At 44.0% G+C, this 13,098-nt stretch overlaps 2 protein-coding genes and 1 long non-coding RNA gene across 4 annotated transcripts; 2 read left to right on the top strand and 1 right to left on the bottom strand.

Annotated features, from left to right (window-relative positions):
- Positions 1-6: 6 nt before the first annotated feature.
- LOC112487776 (uncharacterized) lies at positions 7-2,406 on the top strand. Its single transcript, XR_003051190.1, has 2 exons — positions 7-727; positions 2,067-2,406. It is a non-coding gene; the product is annotated as an uncharacterized LOC112487776 (long non-coding RNA).
- A 419-nt stretch (positions 2,407-2,825) lies between these two features.
- bhlhe40 (basic helix-loop-helix family, member e40) lies at positions 2,826-7,288 on the top strand. Of its 2 annotated transcripts, XM_017036907.1 has the most exons (6): positions 2,826-3,177; positions 3,259-3,669; positions 3,770-3,833; positions 4,053-4,160; positions 4,655-4,778; positions 5,261-7,288. In XM_017036907.1, exons 2-6 carry the CDS (start codon positions 3,581-3,583, stop codon positions 6,202-6,204), a joined length of 1,329 nt encoding a protein of 442 aa, XP_016892396.1. In that variant the 5' UTR covers positions 2,826-3,177; positions 3,259-3,580; the 3' UTR covers positions 6,205-7,288. The 2 variants fall into 2 exon arrangements, with proteins under 2 accessions (XP_016892396.1, XP_008318271.1); XM_008320049.2 differs by having other exon boundaries at positions 2,826-3,669.
- Positions 7,289-8,802: 1,514 nt separating this feature from the next.
- ttll3 (tubulin tyrosine ligase-like family, member 3) lies at positions 8,803-13,084 on the bottom strand (the record flags this gene model as incomplete). The annotated part of the gene is made up of 10 exons (XM_025060051.1): positions 8,803-9,581; positions 9,683-10,118; positions 10,205-10,448; positions 10,513-10,661; positions 10,787-10,967; positions 11,055-11,156; positions 11,983-12,097; positions 12,168-12,296; positions 12,385-12,440; positions 12,889-13,084. Coding segments are annotated over 10 exons (2,328 nt in total), but the record flags the coding sequence as incomplete, so codon positions are not given.
- Between the last annotated feature and the right edge of the window lie 14 nt (positions 13,085-13,098).

Raw genomic sequence — 13,098 nt, 5'->3', positions numbered from 1 at the left:
TCCACCAATTAGCGTTTGTGCAGCTTGTGTGCTTCTGTGGAGTAAAAGTTGTCTGAGTATGTTAGTCATGGTCTCAAGTGCAGACACGTCTGTGGGGGCGGAGTTGAACCCAGTGCCTTTGGGACCTGAGAATCCTGGTGTGGTAGGATTGGGAGATGAACACCCTGACTTGACCTCTCTCACCCTGAATGCCTTCTGCCTTGTTTTGTACCACACCGACAGTATCCGTACGCCAAAGCTCTGCCAAAGTTCCACAGGCTGAATTACACTCAAGTGGCCTTGTAGCCAGTGTTTGATCCTCAGTGTCTCAGCTCCAAAAAAAAAAAAAAAAAAAAAAACTCAGGTCGTGTGGATTTACAGGTTTGTCGGCACTCCAGAATATGCAAAACCTGTAAGAAAACATAAATTCTTGATAGTGATATTTTAATAACTTAAAATTCACAATTTGGCCAAATAAATAAAGCAGAAAAAAAAAGTTTATTTATTTCTCCTGGAAATATACCGGTACATAAACAGATGTGTTTCTTTGTAGTGATAGTTGTAATAATGAATGATAATAAGATGTGAATGACGTTCCAGAACATTAACGCATCACTGTCTGTTAACACAGTGGAGAAGGAGCCAGGGCTTGAACCAACCATGTGACTGCAGTTCTTACTTGTGTTTGAGTTCAACAGAGTTTTATTAGCAGCTTCAGGTAGAAGTTAAAAGGATCCAGTGACTGAAGGTAATTTATTTTATTTTTTTTTCTTTCTTTCTCCCGTGCACTGCATTATTTAATCTCCTTTCACTGAGTCCTGAAGCACTGATGTTTTTCTGTAGCTCTCACACACACACACACACACACACACAAAGTCACTTTTTTGTCACTTTATGAGTTTAATTTCAGAATATTTGAATGTGTGGGAGAGTGAGTGAGAGTTCTTCTTTGTTTGACTGAACTTTTATACTAATAGACAGTTTGTGTCAGAATTGTACATTTTCTTTTTTTTTTTCTTTTTTTTGAGCATATTTAAATAAAAACATGTGTGAAACAGGCTGATAGTGGATGGAACGCATCATCTTGATTCCAAAAGGGAAAGAAAATTTCAATATTTTACTAAACAGATGGATTGGGTCACATTTAAAAGTCAAAACTACAGAGGAGCCTCAGATGAGGGCGGTGCTGTCTGGATGTCACATGATCAGCCACTCACACACAGTCAAGTAAAGGGAAATATTTTTATTTTATCTTACACCCAAAAAACAAATCACTCATTTTTTAGGGTTGCGTAATTTGCCAGTTCCTGTTCTGGATCAAAGATAACGTCTTAATTTCTCACCAAGACCAGTTAGAATTGAACATAATCTTATTGAGTCGTTTCAAACTTAATACGTTTTGTGCAACTGAACAGAAGTGATTTTTTTTCCCCCATTAGTTGAAAAGAAAAAACTAACTTAATTAAAAATAATTAAAATGACTCCAGATTAGGTTGAAATGAAATGTTTATCACAGCATAATTCAACCTGCTAGTTTTAATTTCATCTTTGAAACATTTTTCATTCTTCTGTCAAAGACAAAGCGTCTGCGTGTGTCATTATAGCAGCTTTGGTTGGAAATGTTTCTGTGGTAATGACAAAGCTGTGTGATGTCAGTCTGTCTGGTGTTTCACACTTGAAGTCATTCAACATTTAGGAAGGAAGTGTGACGCCGGCTGATTTTCTGTCGGATTACCGACAACAAAAACTGTTGTCCTGAAAAGAAAGCCTCAAAATTGAACAGAACCCACATTTACAGGTGAATAGAAATGGAATCTCTGTAATGTGATGTCATTCAAACACAACATTAATTTATAATATAGTCACATATTTATTCTCACTTAATGATAAAAGTATTTCCCCAGTGCCTTTGGGCAAGGCACAGATTTTCTTAGTTCATTAATAGAAGCAAGCTTTGGGCAAGGCACAGATTTTCTTAGTCAAATTAATAGAAGCAAGATTATTATTATTTTTGTTGTTGTTGTTATTGTTTATAAATATCCATAAATACTGTGTACTCAGTCTGTTGTGTACATTTTCCTTTTCAGAATAACACACCTGTGTGTCTTGTTGGACGTGAACGCAGCACACGTGCCTCATTAAGATGAACGGCTTCAGAACAGAAGAGTGTTCTTCAGCTGTTCTCTGCAGCTGCCGCCGCTGCCGTCGCTGCTGTCGCTGCCGTCGTGGCTGCTGCAGCAGGCAGGTGCAGCCACCGTGTGCTGAGCCCTGTGCGCTCAGCAGCGTAATCAGCCGCAGCCATGAGGGGATCAACGTGACTGTCTGTCCCACGTCCTGACGATCGCAGCGGACGCCCCGCGGTCATCGTCCACGGGCTGCAGCACGTGGCTCGCACGCTGTTGTTGACTGCAGTCGCTCCACAATGGAGCCAGTCTGATAAACACCGACACATTATTATTGTTATATTATTATTATTATTGTTAATACTAATAATAATGTGTCGGTTGTTACGACATGTTATTACATTTATCATTATTTTAATAGTAAACGTTATTTTTAACGTGACAAAAAAAACACGTCAATCTACCTTTAAACAGTGACTTTACATTTTGTGCTTTTTTTTAAATTGGACTTTTTATTAGATTGAAATATTTTATTGTTGGTTTCTTTTGTTGGAAAAAATAATCGTTGTCATTCTGATCATTATATATGTTTGGTTTTTTATAGCATTATTTCTTTTATGGAGAATGGCGTATGTGAAAAAACGAATTGACAAATTCCAAATTTAATCTTTTTTTTTTTTATTGACTTTTTTTTTTTTTTTTTTTTTTTTTCCTCTTGAAGTTTCTTTCTTTTGTCTGATATCATCGTTCAGCTGTTTTAACGCCGTCTTTCTGACTTCTCTTCTCTTTTCTTTTTCCTCTGCTTCTCCTCCGACTCTAGATAAACTACCACACCCTCACGTCTCGTGCACCGCGCCTGTTTAAAGCCTGTCTCTGCTTGGCTGCCAGCACGTTCCGTGCGCCGTGGCGGGCAGGGCTGCCGAGCACTTGTTTCCATACACTTTCAGCGTGGAGGTACACGGGATCGGACAGTCTCCGCCTCCTGCGCTGACGTGCGCCGCAGTCCGCCCACTGAGGCTCCTTATCCGCACGAAGTGGGCGGTCCCTGCGGCCAGGATTCAGCGCCGTTTAACACGTGAGCCTCATGTGACAGAGGCAGGTCAGGCTAACGCACAGGCAGAGGCTTTATCTGACTCCCCTCTCTGTCCTCCCCCAGTCTCCCGACGCGCTAACCAGGAGCTTTACCTTCTTTACGCAGCGATACAACGACTTGAAGTCGCTCTGCGGGGATTTTACAACAAAAACAGAAAAGAGAAGAAAAAAGAAGAGACACCTGTCTGTGAATTTCTGTCTATTTTCAAGCAGATTTATTTTTATTTTTGCATTTGACCGACGGCTGACTTCGAATTTAAACCGTGTTTTACTGAGTAAATGCGCGCTTTTTTGTGAAGAATTTGGAAAAAAGACTGACTTTTAGTGCGTAACTGGAAGTTTAAAAAACAAAAAAAGAAGAAAGAAAGAAAAAAAGAAGAAGAAGAATGGAGCGGATTCCAAGCGCGCAGCCTCCTCCTCCTCCTTCTCCTCTTCCTCTGTCCAAACACCAGGCTTCTCTGTCAGACGTGCAGGGGTAAGTCACAGTTTCACAGCAAAAATTTAAATTTATTTTTAACCAAATACAGTGTCTAAAAGTCTAAAATGTGTTTAATTTTAAATGTTGTTTTCTTCAGGATGGATTTCCCCATGTATGTGTATAAACCCCGGCGGGGGATGAAGAGAGGAGACGAAAACAAGGTAATTAGTTTGAATTTTCCTTTTTTTTTTTTTTTTTTTAAATCTAAGATTTAAACATTTTTGAAAGCCCATTTACAACTTATCGACTTCCATAAACGGCTGACCCATTTTCTGCTGTGACATAACTGCTGGAGACCTCCCCCGGTGTGTGTGTGTTCGTGTGTGTGTGTGTGTTCGTGTTCTAACCACCACTGTCTCTCTGTTTGTGTTCGACTGCAGGAAACCTACAAACTGCCTCACAGGTTGATCGAGAAGAAAAGGAGGGACAGGATAAACGAGTGCATCGCGCAGCTGAAAGATTTATTACCCGAGCACCTGAAGCTCACAGTAAGTTTCATTCTGGGAAGGATCACCAGATCCCCGTGCTGTGAAGAGCATGCTCCATCGAGTGGCTGCTCGGAGGTATCACATCCTCTGTGCGTCATCACTGAAGCATGTGTCTGCTGTCACGTTTCAGTCGCACATAAAAAAAAATCAAAAAAAGAAAATCCAATTTAATGTAGATATTCTTATTATTTTTGACATTGGAAATTTGACTTTTTTTTATTGTCAATTTGTTTTAAATTTAAAGAAGCCAGGCTGCTTTCACTGTAGTATTGACCTCTGCTGTTAAAGGCTTCAGTCTAAGTTTGGAAAAAAAAAAAAAAAAAAAGGAAAAGTGCTCTCATTAAAAGGATCTTAAAATAGATCCTCCTTAAACCCCCCGATGAGTATTTCATGTATAAGTGTGTAGTTAAGCCTGTCGATGATAAGGTTATAAAAGATGTGCTGACTCTCTCCCTCTCCCTCTCTGTCTCCCTCTCTCTCTCTCTCTCCTATAGACTCTGGGCCATCTGGAGAAGGCGGTGGTTCTAGAGCTCACACTCAAACATGTGAAAGCTCTCACCTCTCTCCTGGAGCAGCAGCAGCAGAAGATCCTGGCTCTGCAGAACGGCATCCAAGTCGGTAAGTTACCAGGGAACGACTGATGACAGTCAGCCAATGGACTAATAACGCCGATATCAGTCAATCAATCCCTTTAGAACCAAACGCGATCAGAGTAACAACAGTTTGTAACTTCAGCGGGAAGTTTGTATCTACATCAGGGCTGTCAAACATACGGCCCGCGGGCCAAAATTAGTCCAGGGTTTCAGTCTGACCCATACGGCCCGCGGGCCAAAATCGGCCCACCGGGGTTTCAGTCTGACCCTCTCAATGAATTTTGAAATTTAAAAAAATGTATCATAAACTTCATATCCATGATGTTTTAAAAAAAACTTTTACTTCTTGGCATGAAAAACAAAAGGGGTAAAAACATGGACTTATTGTTTGAGGTCCCTGACCTTCATGGTCCAAGAGGGTTCTTTATCAACAGTGATCTCCCCCTCCCCCCCTTGAAATCTAATGTCAGTTTTTGACGGCCATGTTTTTTTGGTTCTGTTCAACAGAACAGCCTTCTCTGAGCCAGGAGAAGTCAGAGGAGATGTTCTGCTCTGGCTTCCACATGTGTGCCAAGGAGATCCTGCAGTTTCTAACCAATCAGGAGAGTCACGATAGCTTCAGACCAACAGACGTGATCAGTCACCTCCACAAGTTAGTGGCAGATGTGCTGCAGAGTCCAAACAGACCACGCAGCCCTGCCACCCCTCACCACGAGAAGACCTCCTCCTCCTACCACCACCAGCACCAGCAGCACCAGCACCAGCACCAACCTCACAAAGAGATCCACGCCAACTTACCTCCTAAACCGCGAGAAGGCTACGGTCAGAACTGCGTTCCCGTCATCCAGCGGGCGTACGCCCCGGTGAGCAACGAGCAGAGCGGCAGTGACACAGACACGGACAGTGGCTACGGAGGAGAGTTGGAGAAGAACGAAGCCGGCGAGGCACAGGGCCGTCCGGAGTACTACGGCCAGGAGAGCCAGCTGAAGCGGCCGCTGGAGGAGCATCAGAGCTCCGGCATCAAGCAGGAGGAGGTGGAGCCACGCCACAAGCGGCCCCGGGTGGAGTCCTCTGAAGACGAGGGGCTCTCAGGTGGCGAGTCCTCCACGTCCTCCAGCGGTTACAGCAGTTACATGAGCGCGTCTCCCAACCGCCCCGCGCCGCCTCACCCCCTCTGTATGCCTTTCTACCTCATTCCACCCTCTGCTGCTGCAGCCTACCTGCCCATGCTGGAGAAATGCTGGTACCCCGGGGCCGTGCCCATGCTCTATCCTGGTGTGGGAGGAACAGCGCCGTCCATGTCCAGTGAAAGACCGTCTCCTCCTCAGCTGGTGATGTCTCCCAGAGGAGGCTCTCCAGCTCCAGCTATGTCTCAGAGCCCCATGGACTCCCCCGCCCTCCTTCAGGCGCTGAAGCAGGTTCCACCTCTTAACCTAGAAACCAAAGACTGAAGGAAAACAGGGGGCGCTGTTTTAATGTTCAAAAGCAGAGACAGTGGTAGGAGAGGAAGAAGAAGAAAACTGAGCCGTTATCATAACCCACCCCTCGGTCCTCCGGTCTGTTGGTCAGCCTGGAGGTCACGCAACGGATCTGAGGAGTAGTGGTTGACGGAGGGAGCAGCTTCTGTCCGGGGAGGATTCAAAGCTCACGTTGAATGTTAAATATCCAGTGATATTAATCAGTGCAAATGTATCATACGGTATGAAATGGCCCCGGCCTTCATACAGAGACGCTCTCTCTTGGTTGAATGTAAAAGAAAGACATGTTTTAGATGCTGCTGTTTTAAGTATAAACAAAAAACAAAAAAACAAACGCCGACGACACTGATGCATTTCACCCGTAGCTGTTGAGATGGAAACTTGCCATTTAGAAATTGTTGCACCAAATGTCAGTTGTATAATATCACCCCAAAGTCTGTCATCTACCTGTAAGTCGGCGGCGCTGTCGTCCAGACACTGTGATGACGGGAGTGAAACTACATCCAGTCCATGGATGGATGAGCGGCCGCCGCAGGCTGACGCTGAATGAGAAGTCTCTGTGTTGGTGTAATTATTGTTCATAGGTCTTTTGTACATTTCTGTTTTGTTTTTTTTTGGGTTCCTGTCCTTGTTCTCTGTCCATCAGGTGAGATGACAGGAGGGCAGAGTGTGGACACTTGTCTGTGGTGTACTCAGAACGACTGTGGACATACTATGTAGCACTGTGCTGGACCAGGTCTGCCTACTCCTCATCTGTTTTTTTGCTCAAGTCAAACCCGGTGTTTGCTCTTGCCGTTGCCTTTAACTCGTGAAAAAGCTGATAAATCTCAGATGTTCTTTCTCTGTGCAGCGTATGAATAGTGGTGTCAGAGCAGCGAGGAGGCGAAGACGTGAATGTAAGTTTTACCAGAGGATTAGTTTTCTACAGAAAGAGGTACTTGAGATTTTATATTTTGGGACCTACGTGAGAGCTATTGGATGTACATATTTTTGTCTATAAATGTTGATATACAATATAAGTGTATTAATAAAGTATTTTTTTTCTTCTCAGTGTAAACGGGCTTGGTCTGTACATGTATGAAGGAGTGTGTGTGGGAGGGTGGGGTGAAAACACGTAGCTATGAAATTCAATCGGTTCAGATTTAGTTCAAAACATTCACAGGGAACACTTATGTAATGACGGGGCTGTAGCCTGACTCTCCTGCTGCCGACCCGTCTGTGCCCAGGAAAACAAGTAAACACACCACTACAAACAGGTTGCATCAGCTCAAAACCAGAAGAAAATATATCCGGGTGTATGTAAATATATAGATATATATTTACATATATATTTATATATTTATAAAAAAAATCTAGTTAAAATAAATGAAGCTCTCTTCTGTGTATGTGTGTATATACATATATGTTTATATTTATGTTATAAATGTATACATATATGTATTTATATATGTATATGCATGTGTAATGTATTTATAACATATATTCATTTATTTATGTCTAATATGTATTTATAACATAACATATATATATATTCATTTATTTATGTCTAAATATACATGTTTAAACATATATTTACACATATTTAAAAATGTCTTTTGTATGTATACAAGCATTTGTTTTTTTTATTTTTTCACTTTAATTGGTCCTTAGGGCAAATATCATGTGGTTAATGTCACATTTTATTTATTTATTTTATATATAATGTGATTCTAGTAAATGACTGTACTTTACCAAGAATCCATCCATATTCACTTTTAAATGATCAGTTTTTTAAACCATGTTTTTTCTATATATTTCATATTAGTTTAAATGAATCTTATGTCTCATTTATTTATTTGATTTTTTTTTTTTTTTTGTAATGACTTTTTCCTCCTGTGGTGAAGGCCTGTTTGTCCGGCAGTGAGAAGCTGCTCCGTGAGCCGTGACACTGATCTGACTCGGTTTCACAGCATATTCTGACACCGTGACTTTTATTGAAGGCTGAATCTCTGATTAAGCAGGTGTTGCGTAAGCTGAGCCAACCTCCATGTGAGAGGCTGCACTTTCTTTCCTGGAAGACTGAATATAAACTGGATGGACAATGCAAATGCCGAGCCTTTATTGCCACCCAGTGGACAGAGAGAGCACCTGCACCCAGACTCTTTATATAACACAGTGAGTTCAGTTGTCCTCAAAAGGTAAAACACGTGAGAAAAATGTCCTCTGCTAATTTGATCGTTCTGATCAGTTTTTTTTAAATTAAATTCTAGAAGGATTTTGGATTTTGTTTTGATGTGCTGTGAACGTGATGGTTCCGTGTCTGCCTCATAAAGTGCTGTTTTGTAAAATATAAAAATTCGATTAAGAAGCTATCCTGTTTCACATTATTAGTTTAGTTTAGCAGGGTTTTTTTTTTTTTTTTTAGAAAAATAAGTATGCCACACCCTCTGAAATGTTGGGACAGATTCTAAGTAGAACTGAAAAGATCACATAACAGTCAGGAAACTAGAGCACACTAGAACACACACACACCACATGTGTGTGTGTTGTGTAGTAACTGTATGGTAATGAGGTCAACATGGCTGTTTCACCATATTATTTTCAAAACTGCTTCCTGTCCGTTCCGTCCACAGAACTCTCAGTTCCACTTGTTACTGTTTTCCAGAACAATCTTCTTTATATTTTGCCATGGTTTGTCTGCGAGGACAGAGGAACGAGTGATGCCTGTAGAAGCTGCGATGGGAGGACAGACTGAGACAGGCGGCGGCTCCAGACACTACGTTTGGTTTGAGGCTGAAGACGTCCAGGGTTGGGAGAGGACCTTGCAGCGAAGGACAGGCCCGTGGAGGAGTTCTGTGCTGGGACTCAACCACTGCCTGAGGAAGGGAGAACCGGGTGACATGTGATGTGGGAAGTTGTTGACTGGGCTTAGGTTTCTGAGTGGAGCCGAGGGAAAAAGAAAGACTTCGTGGAACCAGGCTGGTTCTGTTGGCACTGTGACGCAAACGCTGCTTTTTTCTCTGTGTTACTGTTCCTGCTGCTCTAGGCTGATCACTGTCACGAGGTCGGGGAGGATTCTGAGAATTGTGAATCTCTCTTCTCCTCTCATGTAACTTCTTGGTAGAAGTCGTTGCGGTCTGTGTCTTTTTGTCTCTCACAGTTTGATTCTCTTTGCACGAAAGGCCGCAGGAAGTAACTCTGTGAAGCTGCTGCAGCGGAGGTTGACGTGTTCTGTCGTCCTGTACCGAAGAAGTCTGGTCTGAGGGGAACTGGATGGACAGACACGGCTGAGGTAGATGTTTGGATCTTCTGACAGCGGCTCCTTCCACCAGCAGGTTCATGCCGATGTACTGAGGAACTTCGACTGCAGGCTGGAAAAACAGGTAAAAAAAAACCAAAAAGACAAATCAAATCAGATCTGTTTGTCGGTGTCGCTCCTCCGTTCTCCGTCCGCTCTTCTCTGTTTTCCCACCTGTTTGTAGATGAGCTGGAATCCTCCGGTGTAGGCTGCGGAATCCGCCCGCCAATCCAGCACCACCCTCAGTGTGTCCAGCTGCACGGCAGGGCAGAGGCGGGCGGTCACAGCGGTGGAGCAGGCCATGGTGGGACTGGCATTGATCTCCAGGAGCCAGGGCCTCAGGTCTGGGCCCAACATGAAGTCCGCTCCGTACAGCTCAAAGCTGGCCTTACGAGGCTCAACCAGGTCCTGAGCCGTCTGCAGGGCGTGGACCACTGCCTTCTGCATGCCCGGGACCACCACCTTCTCCCACGTGTTCCCCAAACCCTTCTGCTGCAGGAAGGCCTTAAACTGGGAGCAGGACCACATGTTGTCCGACGGTAACCCTGGGTGGCGGTCACGGGAGGGTTGGAAGTGCTTCTGGATGGAGTTGTTGCAGAGGTGGACGGAGCTGAGGACAAGGTGGAGACGACTGAAGGTTTGAGACAAACTGGTGAGTAGAAGAACGTGTTAACTGTTGGTATCTGAGTCACCGACCTGTTGAGGTTTTTGGTTGAATAGGGCTGAGTGGAGAACCGCAGGTAGCACTCTCTGTAGAACCACACGGTCAGGGGGTTCCAGTCTGTCACCAGGAACCACTGACGGAGGTCAAACTTGGTGGCGTGGACCAACAGAGGACGTTCCAGATATTTCTGAACCACCCACTTACTCTCCTTGTTAATGGCTCTGTCTAAGTCAACCAGAGCCAACACGTCCTCCAGGCGGTTCAGGCACAGGATGCCTGTGTAAAACAGGACAGTCAAAAAAGAATGTGGCAGAACTGTGAAGCACTTCCTGTCACTCACCACGCCCTCTTGACTTGGCCCCTGGTTTGATGATCCAGATGTTGTCCAGTCCATCTGTGTCCAGCTGGGGGCAGCACTCCTGCAGTCTGGTCAACATGGTCTGACAACGCTGCACAAACGCACCGCTACCTCCGATCACTGCACCTTCACTGTGAACACATGGCTGTTAAAGGACTCAAACATTTCATTATGTCAGATAAAAAATTAAAAAATTAAAAGGTAATGTTTCATTACACATACTACGTAGTATCCAAGTATCCATGAACAAACTCACTGCACAACCAGGTAGTAGTTCTGCAGGAACTCCGACCAACGCTGCTCCTCCTCCTCTGGCTGCGTTTCCACGGTGACATCAATGTCGCCGTGCTCTAAGATGCTGAGGAACTCCTCACACACCTGTAACGCCGTGTCAATCATCTCCGGGCCGACGCAGCGCTGCTTCAGATTTTTTAATCCTTTGAAAGAAAATGAGGGTACGTATATATTTAATTACATTTATACTTGTTTTCTGTACCTGAGGTCATTCGGTGTAAATGTCTCACTTTCAGAAAGTGCTTTTCGTTCCTCGACCTCTGCTCCTCCTCTCCTCCATGATTCAACCACGTGCTGCAGCAGACTGGTGCACGCCGTCCTCCTGAAGTCCTCTGAGGAGTTCACAGTTTCACAGAGGTAGGAGATATTCAGAATAATGTATTCAATAATGTAACATGTGACAAGTCATCCTCACTTTTTACATTTTTAAAATATTTTTTCCATCCTCTCCACCACCTATAACCTGAATATATGTTTATATGTCGAAACACATGTTTTATATGTTTATACATATGAGCTGTAATGATTTTCTCTCTCTCGTTAGGTCACTACTGTAGACTGGAGTCAGGGTCTGAATGTCCTTCAGGCCAAGGACCCCCCCAAGTCCATGGTGAGATGGAGCAGTGACCCTTACTGCACATGACTTATTCTATACTTGTCTTAGGTTACTGTAGTACACTACGGTATCATTGTGTTATTAAGTACTGAGTAAATCAAATAGTACACACGCTCATACTGTATATTTAAACATAAAAATTAAAAATATAAAGTAGTACACACGCTCATACTGTATATTTATACAAATATATAAACAAACCTTGTCTAATTAACTGAAGTACCTCCACAGACACTCTAGGGGTCATTAACCCCCGGTTGAGGACCTCTAGCATCAGCCGGTTCATTTCCTACTTCTGTCTTTTTTTTGTTTGTTTTTTTTTTACCATCGGTGAAGACGCTGCTGATTCAAACTACTGATATTAAACTGGAATTACCAGACTGGTAGGTTTTCCTATCGGTACGAAAAAGCAACAAGAGTCCTGCCCAGGGACACATCAGCATGCAAACTAGTCAAATCATCTTAATCCAAAGACGGATCCGATTCTTCTTCTGTTACCAACGTCGTGACAGGAAGTACGGTTTCAAAGTGGAACATCAAACCTATGAAGGACTGCCTTTCGTCCTGGGCTCCCAGTCTGTAACATCTGGGGAAGAAGGAATCAGGATCTGCCGCGTCGAACCACTGCAGGTTTCTCAGGTTCACACACAGCCCCACCTGTAACGTTCAAACACCGTCAGGAACAAGTACGACTACGGTTGCTTGGTCCACAGGACGTGAACGGCACCTTGGTGGTAAACGTTCCTGCATTGGCGTAGTGATTGGTGATTTGGTCGCTGAGTAAAGAGCGACAGTCGACGTAATCTCGTCGCGTTGTCCAGTAGAAATACGGCGTTTCATTTCGAACCAGACGAGACTGAAACAAACCAAAAAACAAAGTTTTGAAAAAAGCAACCGATTATTTTCAAGGGTTTTATCCAAGGCTGGAGAGAACGTTTTCCTACCATGAGCTCGTAGACGTCGTCGAGGTTCTCCTCTTTCTCGCCCTCTGCCAGCCTGTCTGAAAACACATCAGCGGGGTGTTTGGTTTTGGACGAGCTTATCTACCCAGGGTGGGGGACCAGGGGGCAGGGGTCTGTGTCATATGCTGCAGGATGCATTATTTATCAGGTGAGGGGATTATGGGATTAGCGCTCCCATTACATATAGGTTAGAGGTACTACAGTGTGTAGTATTAAGCAGTATCTGGAGGTAAAGTTACCTGCTGTGGTTGAACGTCCTTCACGTCATCATCTAACATTAGTAGGTTTGTGGACTAATGTGTTAAAATGTGGTCGTCAATCAGTGGTGCATTCTGGGTAAAAATCAAGGGCAGGAACTGCTGCTAAATGTCCATTACCTTTCCCTGCTAATTCAGTATACACGTATACTGTGGTACTATGACAGGAAAATACTGCCACCTCTAGGGAAAAAATATGTGTAAAACACACGTGTTCTTATCGTCTCACCAGTCACGTCAGCACAGGCGTCACCTTCGTCACCGTCCTCCTCCTCGTCTCCATGACACGCGGACGGTATCTGCGCCGGTCGGGGCAGACGCCGCTCCACCCACCCTCTGGCCCACAGGGCGGCACGGATGACGGGATAAGGCCCCTGCACTGAGAAGACTTTCCTCAACTGGTGCGTGGTGAACAGAGGAGGAACAAAATCACAGAGTT

Source organism: Cynoglossus semilaevis, chromosome 11, assembly GCF_000523025.1.
Source record: "Cynoglossus semilaevis isolate Cse_v1.0 chromosome 11, Cse_v1.0, whole genome shotgun sequence".
NCBI lineage: Eukaryota > Metazoa > Chordata > Actinopteri > Pleuronectiformes > Cynoglossidae > Cynoglossus > Cynoglossus semilaevis.
Note: the sequence above shows the minus strand (reverse complement) of the source record. Positions and strands in the feature narration are given on the sequence as shown.